Below are 9,761 nucleotides of genomic sequence, written 5' to 3'. Positions count from 1 at the left end.
GAGCGGCGATGCCCGTGAGGGAGAGACGGTGCCCGTGAGGGGAGCCCCATGGCGGTGCCCGTGGAGGGAGCCCCATGGCGGTGCCCGTGAGGGAGCGGCGATGCCCGTGAAGGGAGCGGCGATGCCCGTGAGGGAGCGGCGATGCCCGTGAGGGGAGCCCCATGGCGGTGCCCGTGAGGGAGCGGCGATGCCCGTGGAGGGAGCCCCATGGCGGTGCCCGTGAAGGGAGCGGCGATGCCCGTGAGGGGAGCCCCATGGCGGTGCCCGTGAGGGAGCGGCGATGCCCGTGGAGGGAGCCCCATGGCGGTGCCCGTGAGGGAGCGGCGATGCCCGTGGAGGGAGCCCCATGGCGGTGCCCGTGAGGGAGCGGCGATGCCCGTGGGGGGAGCCCCATGGCGGTGCCCGTGGGGGGAGCCCCATGGCGGTGCCCGTGGGGGGAGCCCCATGGCGGTGCCCGTGGGGGGAGCCCCATGGCGGTGCCCGTGGGGGGAGCCCCATGGCGGTGCCCGTGAGGGGAGCCCCATGGCAGTGCCCGTGAAGGGAGCAGCGATGCCCGTGAGGGGAGCCCCATGGCGGTGCCCGTGAGGGAGCGGCGATGCCCGCGGAGGGAGCCCCATGGCGGTGCCCGTGAGGGAGCGCCATGGCAGCGCTGCCGCAGTGCCCTCAGCGCCGGGGGCGGGGCGCGCCGCAGCCCGCGGGGGTCCGCAGTGGGCTCTCCCGGCCCCCCCCGCCCCGCGCCGTTGGTTCGCTCCCTCCCCCGCCCGGTGCCCGGCGCGGGCCCGGCCGCCATTTTAGGAGCCGCCGGCGGGGTGGGCGGGGGAGGGAGGGGAGGGACGGTGAGCGGAGCGGCGCGGCGCAGCGCTTCTCCTCCCTCCTCCTCCTCCTCCTCCTCCGCGGGGCCGAGCCGAGCCCTCCGCCCGCCGCACAGCGGAGCCCGGACCAGCGGGGGCGCCAGCCGGGGCTGCGCGCTGCCGTCCCCGCTCCACGCTGCCATGCCGGCCCCCGCCGCCCGCCTGCTGCTCGCCGCGCTGCTCTGCGGAGCGGCCGCGGCCGCTCGAGGTAAGGCGGCTGGGGCGGGCGGGGGAGGCTGCTCGGCACCTTGGCGGCGGCGAGGGCGACGGTCCGGGTCGCCTGGCGAGCCGCGCCGCGAGCGGGCGAGGGGACGGTGTCCTTGGCGCCCTGCGCAGGGGAGGGAGCGCGGGGGCGGGCGGACATCGAGGGTAGGGGAAGGGGGGAGGATGGAGCTGGGGCCGGCATGACTCCGCCGCGGCCATTGCACCTGCAGAGGGGACGAGGGGATGGCGGCTCGTCCTCCCGGCTCACCTGCGCCCAGCGGCCCCGAGCCCTCCCAGGCGCGGAGGGCAGAGCCCGGCCCGGCCCGGCCCGGCGGGGGATGCGCGGCGGCGCCGCTCGCTGTGTCCGCCCGCCCGTTACATAACGGGGCCCGGGGCGGGCGGGGGGCGGCACTTGTTGCCGGGAGGGTCCGGCGGCGGACCCGGCCGGAGCGGGGCCGGGCAGAGCCGGGGCGGGAGCGGGGATAAATCCCCTGGGCAGCCGGGCCTGGCTGGGCTGGCGTGGGAAAGCTCCGTGCGGGGATGAGCCGGAGCAGCGCCTGGGCCAGACCGCGCGGGTTCGCGATGTGAGCGCGGGCCTGGTGGCTATTGATTGATCCCGAGGAGCAGCAGCATCATACGCATTGCGGGGCTGCTCCCCGGCAGGCTTCAGTGAGAGGCTCGGAGACGCTTCCTCACCTGAAGGTTACCCCGGCATCAGGAATTCTGCTTCTGCAAGATTCAGCTGATGGCATGATGAGATTTAAGAGCGTTGAATAGCAGCGTACATTAGAAGTGAGGCTGTAAAATGGCTTATAAATACATTGAAGGGAAGTTCTTGATCTGAAAAACAGCTCGTTATGGACACATCTTGCTGCAGTTTTCCTGTGTGGGAAGAAGAAGCTGATGCTGTAGTATGTCTAGGAAGTCCTCTGCCAGCTGTTCTGACAGTGGCCATCATTTATCTGTGTAAGATCCTTCAAGTACAATCTGTTCACCAGCGTTCGTGGTATCGCCGAGTGTAGTATTTATCACACCAGTACACAAGCATAGTCTTTGAATTCCATCGTTTGAAATTGGGAATAAGATTAAGATCAAAAACCATTTTCCAAGAAAGCTGCTTGGAAACAAATGGCAGATTTAGGCAGCATTGCCCAGGACAGCGCTGGTAGGCAGATTTTCTGCAGCTTGTTGGAGGCAGTACCTGTTTTCAGTCAGACCTACAGAGCTGCTGGACTGCAGGTCCTGGTCTGTTTAACTTCATCACACATAAGTGAGTTACAGAAGGAGGGCTGGTTCAGCGTAGTATGTGCAGTTGCCTTAGTCCTTGCAGCGTTTTGGCTGCTGTAGGTAGGCCTGTTAATAATATTACGTGGAGATGCACTTAGTGACAAGTCAGCTCTGGAGGACACCTGGAAAGCTGCAAGGGCTGCTCGTTTTTATTTCCCTGTTGTTAGGAAAGGCATTTGTTTGGAAGCATTTATGGTAAGCTTTCCATTTTGTGCTGTATTGCTAATTCCCTTTTTTTTTTCCAAGTTCTGCCATTCCTGTCATTAGAACAGGGAGGGATTTTTTTGATGATGGAAAGAAAGGGAAATAGCATTTCAGGGATGTGATCTTGCACAAAAGGCAGGTGTGAGCTAGCTGACCTACCGTCTTCCCTGTAGTTATTTTAAGGGGTGCAGAGAGTGATTTTGGGTTCTAAAGAGGCATTTTCCTGTCCAGCTGGTGCAAAACTCTTAATCTAATCGAATTTGTTTTGTAATTGATCAAGTTGACCCAAATATTTCTAGGCTTGTTGCAGTGGAAAAGCAGTACCTAGCAGTGCATTCTGGCTGTGTTTGTGGGTGAAGCAGTTGGATGTCTCTGACCAGAGCAGGACCGGGAGTGGAATGCAGCAGTTCCTGGAGGAGGAGGCAGCGCAGCTCACGGCCGCTGCTTCCATGGGCCTGACCAGGCAGAGTGGTAGAGCTCTGTTGTCTTGGGGCCCTTCCAACTCACTATCATTTACGAAGGGTATTGATGGAAGTAATACTATCTTGAAGAAACTTTGCTGATCTGTGATTATTTCAGGAAGTTATGTGGTGCTGTGAATGTCTTAAATCCAAACCACAAACCACTTTGTTACCACCACAGTCGTGCTGCAGATGTTTCTTTGACACAGGAACAGTCTTTTTAATATAGGGCTGGAGATTAGGTAGGTTTCTTTTGCCTTTCTAGAGGCAAGGAAATGTAACACTGCCCTAAAGCATTATGTAGAGACAATTTGGCTATTTATGTGGCCTGTTCTTTTTTGTTCTCCAAGTATTTAGGAAAGTAAGAAACCACTGAGAAGAGAGAGAATTAACCAGTACTAGACTTCTCTACAATATATAGTGCTTGGGAAGGCATTACATACAGCCATTTGTTCATGTAAACAATTTTCATCTCTTTTTCTGTATGTGTTGTTTAAAATAATGCACTGCTGTGGAAACTGAAATGGAGCAGAGATGGTCTGGGCAAGCGTGGTTTACACTGCATTTTGAATACTCCTGTGCTGGTTGTCTTCTCCCATGTTACCAGGCTGCAGGTTGTGCTGTCTATGCTGAGGTAGCTGAAAAATTTGTCAACAGAAACTTCTCTAGACTTAATAAATGTATCTTTGGTTTGAGGTCGTAATGTTACTGAAGACACAAAATAACCAGTTGCAGGTAATTGCAAAGATTTTTTTGAGGAGAAGGAAAGAAGCTGGGCTCATGGACTTCACTGTGTCATGAAAGTTAGAAGGGTTGAAGTTAAACCCAGGTCAGGCCACAGCTCTGCATAACGTGACCATCCCACAATTTAGAATTCTGCTATTCTGGGTAAAGCAGTGTTTTCTGCCATGAAGCCCAAGTGTGTGATAGCTGAGTGGCTTGTGGCTCTGAAACTGTTATGCAGAGAGGAAGAAACTTCTGTAGTCATTAAAGTTTTCTGAGGAAAGCTCGTCTGCCATTTTTCTGAGCCGTATCTCATTCCCCTTAGTTCCATTGGGAGAAGTCTTTCTGAAACATGGTTTGTGGTGTTAAGGGCCACATATCTTGTAGCATTATCATTGTTGTCAAAGACAGAAATGATGCCTCAACATGAGAGAGTTCAGTGAGGCGGAAGCCTTGGTCTTAAATAAATCTTGTTTTGCGCTCTAATTTATTTGTTTTGTACTGATTGACTCACATTGGCTTCTGTAGGGACTAAACCTCCTTAGGAGTCTTTAGAAGGGATTATTGGAAACCTCAGTGCCTTTGAAGAAGTGTCTGTCTGTCCTTTGTTTATAGTATTAGGTCTCATCTCCCTTGCTTTGTATCTGATTGAAAACAAGTTGCAGCTACTGCTCCCAGTGGGTTTCTCCGTTTTTAAATGGAGTCAACAAGTAGAGCCAGACGTGCCAGCTATACTGGGGTGATGTTTGCTGTATTTCTAAATACCGTTTCCTTGCAAGGAGCAAAGTTTGTAAATATGACAACAGTTAAAAGGAAAGGGGTTTCCACTCTTGCACTATAATTAGCAACATTTAAGATAACATTTATTAAATTAGTGTTTGTAGTTAAAGGCTTATGTTTTCTATTTCAGTCTTCTGCTTAGTGTAAAACATTTTAAATTTCACTTGAAATTAAGGCTTTGTTGTCTTAATCCTATTTAAACTGTTTTGTGGTGGAATCTTTGTTTTCTTTGCCAGGCTTTTATCTGAATTCAAATTTGGTCAGTATATCCTCTGTCTAAGGTCTTTGGTGCTCTGAATGTTTCTTCTGTTGCAGTTGTGGATAGTAAAAATTGCAAATAGTTTCTAATCAATCATTTGCATGTCTCTTAGTTTCATCAGGCTTATAGCAAAACTTCCGTGTATCTTTGTACAGATAAAATCAGATTTAGGCAACTGGTTCAGTGGAAAACAGGAAACTTTCTGTAAGTGGTGACAAACAAATGATTTTTCTCTAGGCAAAATACAATTTAATAAAACCCTGTTGAATTCCTACAGCTATTGGTTTGAATGTGGTCTTTGAAGAGTTAGTGTTAATTGTACAGGCTGATAGAGTGGACAGCTGATAGATTATAAATGTTATCTTGTACTCCAGTATAAGGCAGTTGAGCTTCCAGAGCAGGAATTAAAAGTGCTCCTTAACTGTGGCAAAGAATCCAAGACACAGATCTGAAACTGTGGGATGAATTTCAGCCACCGGGTTTTCCTTCAGCCAGGAGCCATAGAGGGTAATGGTGGATGCCTGTGCCCTTACTTAATCCGTGTCCTGGGGCATCTCCTGGATATTCCAGGTGAGTCTCCTGGCTTCACTCCCTCATGCTTTGCTGCTGCCTTCAATTCCCAGCAGTGGAAATGGTAGTTTGTCCTGGAACCTCTTAGTGTGGGTAAGTTCCATGCTCTCAAGAAGGTCAGCATTGGAGCAGAACTTGTGTTCAGTTTTATCCCATTGTTTGGACCTGCTTGTTGGATGATGACTTTTGATAAAACTCTAGGTTTGAGAAGACCGAGTTAAATGAACAAGTACATTTTCTTTTCATTTCCACTGGTTTATTTCAAGTTGCTTATATCCAAAGTTAATCCTGGGTCTTTTTTCTTGGAGACTGGAGGCAGGAGCTGTGCGTGGCAGGCTGGGCAGGACAGAACACACATTGTAATCAGGCCAGGCTACGCCTTCTCTTATTCAGCTTTGCTTTCAGGGTGGAGAAGGCATATTTTATTGTGTAGCTCTTCACTCCTTGGCTGTGGTTAGGTACTACACAGATTTGTTCTTTTAATGATACGGCTGGAAATTTCATCAGAACAGTACTAAATTACTGTTCAAGGTAAGACACGTTGAAGTTTTTATTGTCTCACTGAAAGGCGTCCTTGTGATCTCTTGCATCCAGAGGAAGACAATTAAGCAAAAGATACACAGTAATCAGTTTTTGTCAGACCTTCAGGACAAGTAAAGGGCTCTTTATTAGTTCATCTGTGTTAACAGAGACTATAGTTCTCTTTTTGTGAATTTTTCTATGCATTTTTCATGAGATCTCAAAGGTACATTTTCAGAATGAGGATTTTGTGGTTACTGTCGCTAGATTGAACAAACAGCTTTCAAACTCTAGTACTTGTTATTGAGTTTAATATGTTTAACCAGTTAATTCTTAATAATTTTTTTTACATTTATCATCTTGATTCAATTCTAACAATATGCAACATGGCTAGACAGCATTTTATATTAGAAGCAGTTAACTAGAAGAACAAGGGTTCCAACTACAGTCTTTCTGGGTGAGGTGTGTTTAATCTTTGGTCATGTATGTGCCAGATCCCATTTGAGTTAAATAAACTTCTGACCACTTTTAAGAAGAAAACAGAAGTCCTCAGAAAGGACTTTGATAAGTACGTTTAATTTTAGTATTTGCTTTCAAATTACAGAACTGAATTAATCTGATTGACTTAATAGCCTGTGATCGGAGTTTCCATGCTAGCCCTAAACCCAGCTGCCCTGCCTACCTGTTCATTTACATTCATTCATTCTTTTAGGCAGCAGGAAAAGGTTGCTGCTGGTTATGTGCTGGATTGTGTTCTGCAGCATCAGCCATCCTCTTGGGAAGGAAGCATCCTTGCTTTAAGGAGCCTTCCCTTTGCTGCGGAACAGTCAGGCTGCTCTGTTCTGCTTCAGGAGACAATAGCAGATGGTATTTTCAAACCTGGTGTTGGAGGCACACGTGCTGTTCCTCCCCCTGCAGCAGCGATTACCTGCCGAGAGCAGAGCTGGGAGTGGCTGGTGCTCTCCTCGTGGGACGTGTTCTGTCAGGCTGGGCAGCAGGGAGGGCTCTGCAGGAGCGTCTCCGTTCAGGGTGACACCCGGGAAATGCCTGTGCTTAGCTGGCCTTGGAATTTCTGTGTGCCCACTAAAAGGCAGGCAGAAGTCTTCAAGCTGCCTGTGCCAGCACGGCTCCCCCCACTCGACTAGATTAAATGCTCGTTGGGATTTACAGCAGATTCCAGCTGAGGCGCTTACAAATAGTGTGAATATTGTATTTCAAGGAAACTGGTGTGGTTTATCCCAGTTAAATGGCAAGAGATTAACAGCTCAGGGCACTTCGTTAGTGTCGAGCTTGGGATAGGCTGCTGTTCTGGTTTGACATTACCAGTCTGTCTTTGAACAACTTCTGTAGATTGCAGGAGTTCTGTGACTATTAAACTACCCCTTCACAGTCCAGCACTTAATGCTCCTTAAGCAGCTGAGATCAGGATAATACTTAGTTCAGTTTGACTGAAGGGAAGCAGTGATGTTTGGCTCATGAGCTGTACTTCATATTTCAAATGCTAGCTTGAGAACTCCTTCCGCTGTGTGGTTATGCTGAAGTCAGTAGATCACAAATACGGATAACGGGCCTTTCCTGGATATTCAGCAGTAAGTTTGGTGTTTTAAAATCCAGCAATGTTTAGCCTTCATACACACAAAGGGATTTAAGCTTTATGTTTTAAAATCTGGTGATGTTTTAGCCTTCCAAAACACAAAGGGGTTTAAGCTTTATGATTTTTATTGTCTGCAGCACAATAAAAAGACATGACTTTGCTTTCAACCGGGCCTGTTGTTTGAAGGTTCACTAGACTCTGCAGATGCTCAGCATACTCAAAATTCTGTTCATATGTGGTTACAGTACTTCAAGGTTTTATAGAACTCCCTACCCAGCAGTAGTGGGATTTAGGAGGTTGCTAAATTAGGAGATTTCTCAGAACATTAAAAAAAACCTAAGTATTTTTGTAATCCACGTTCAGAAGCATTAGAATGGAGATGGAGGGTTTTTTTTCTGGCAGAGATCTGTTCTGGTATTTTATACCACATCCTTGCAAGGATGAAGATGAATGGATGGAAGGACTCAGATTTTCAGTTGGGGTATAACTGTCCTGGATGTACTGACAGAAAAATACACAACTGTCACCTCCTTGTGCTCCTGAAGCCAAAGCTGTGTTGGTGAGGCGGTTTTCTCGAGACCAGGTTTGAATTGTGGCTGAGTGTTCCTTGGGAGCCTCAGACCTGAGCAGTTCCTGGCCCCTTCCCTCGGAGGGAGGAGTGTGTGTTAGCGGCTCTGAGGGGAGCAGGTTTGTTCTGAAGCGCCGCGTTCCTGGGAGGGTGCTGCAGCCCCGAGCTCCTCTGGGTGAACAGAGCAGTGTGCTTGGCATTTACTGCCTCTGTGCTGAGCTGCATACTGGAAGTGTGCCTGTGTCAGCCTACTGAGGCAATAAAGAGAGTGTTGCCGTACCAAGTAAAACCACATGGAGTAATTAAACACAGTTTGCATTAAAACAGTTCCTTGTGAGATCTTTCTTGCTGCATTGTTATGGATGAAGAGATGATATATCCTGACTGCTGTTGCTACTAACTAGTAAAAGATTGCAGATGAAAGCATATTGGGAGTATTGTGGTTTCCTGTATGAGTTCTCTAGGTCTAACCATTCACTGAAGTGTCCTTTTATCACTGTTTTTTAATTCCCCTAGGTAAGCATATGGCACATGGCACAAATCCGTTTTAGTTTGTTGAAGAGGCAGGATTCAAGAGTCTGGGTTAGCCTTCCATCTCTGCCTGTTTTGACAATCTGCTTATATAATTCTTTAGAGGTGAAATAGCAGGACTCAGCTGTGCGGTAGTGTTCAAGCTGTAGTGTATATTTTGCTGAAATTGCACAGGCATGCATTTCATAAGTTTTAAGTTCTTGGTCTTCTGCAGACCAAAACCTGGGTGATGTTGCCTATGGAATGCTCTTTGGTAGGTTTGTTGTAACCTCTAGCAAAGCATTTCTTATGTGCATCGTTTGCTGAAGGTTACTTGGTTTTGTCTGGTCAGGGCAGTTTTCAGGCCCTTTAAGATGTTTTTCAGTAGACTCTAAGCAGCAGGATACATGCAATTTTCCTGAATTGCATGTGGGAAAATTGCATGTGCTATTAAGGAAACTTCACCATCCAGGAGCCACTCAGGCAGTCACACTCTACCACCTGAGCTGGGAATCATAACATAAAGCCAAATATTTAATAATTAAGGGACTCTCCTACTGGTTTGTCACACAGTAGATGACAACCTAGTAGATAACATGATTTGATCTTACATCTTTAGTGATGTAGTAGAAGAAACTCCTTTTGAGGCTGACAGGGAAAGAGACTGCATTTCTTTGCAGCAGAGGAAGACCCTTCATCTTGAGACAGGCTCAGGTGATCAGTTTGAGGCTCTTCTGTGCGGAGGTGAAGGATGCTCTCGTGTGAGATTTTTTTAGTGGAGTTTCCCAATATCTTGAAACAACTACTAAAGAGATGAAGTTTGACCTGTTTTCTGCATGTTTTCTTAATGATAGCGAAAGCCCCTATACAGGACAAAAAGCTGACATGAGAACAAGTCTTCCTGTTCTGAAGAGCAGTCCACCAGCTGTATCCCTAGTACTCCGTGGTGGGGGAAGCAGAGTGTAAACAAACCCTGGTGTTTCGTGTTCCTTAGTGTGGTGCTGACTGAGGTTTTGCTGGTGTGGCACTTGGCACCGATGGCAGCAGCTCCCCATCACTGTTATCAGGTTTTTGAATTGCACTTCAGGGCATCTTAAATCCCAGCATAGTTTGAAACTAATCTACATTCTCTGAGTTACTTTTGAAAAGCCTACAGGGACACTCAAATTTCCTGAACATACTTAGCCAGGATTTTGTCTCAAGTCTTTTAGTTTATTAAAACCTTAATTCA

General features: G+C 48.5%; 1 protein-coding gene across 7 annotated transcripts in view; it reads left to right on the top strand.

Moving 5' to 3' along the window:
• Positions 1 to 836: 836 nt before the first annotated feature.
• Positions 837 to 9,761, top strand: part of CLSTN1 (calsyntenin 1) — a 28,459-nt gene continuing 19,534 nt past the window's right edge. For 4 of the 7 annotated variants that reach the window (XM_068171487.1, XM_068171482.1, XM_068171485.1 and 1 more), the window contains exon 1: positions 1,898 to 2,021. In XM_068171487.1, coding sequence (XP_068027588.1) covers positions 1,913 to 2,021 — 109 coding nt within the window. In that variant the 5' untranslated portion in view covers positions 1,898 to 1,912. Of the gene's footprint in view, positions 1,060 to 1,897; positions 2,022 to 9,761 lie in introns of those variants that run through there. The other 3 variants (XM_068171488.1, XM_068171484.1, XM_068171486.1) reach the window with 2 other exon arrangements.

This window comes from Anomalospiza imberbis, chromosome 23, assembly GCF_031753505.1.
Source record: "Anomalospiza imberbis isolate Cuckoo-Finch-1a 21T00152 chromosome 23, ASM3175350v1, whole genome shotgun sequence".
Lineage (NCBI taxonomy): Eukaryota > Metazoa > Chordata > Aves > Passeriformes > Viduidae > Anomalospiza > Anomalospiza imberbis.
The sequence above is the reverse complement of the archived record's forward strand: the minus strand, read 5'-3'. Positions and strand labels throughout refer to the sequence as shown.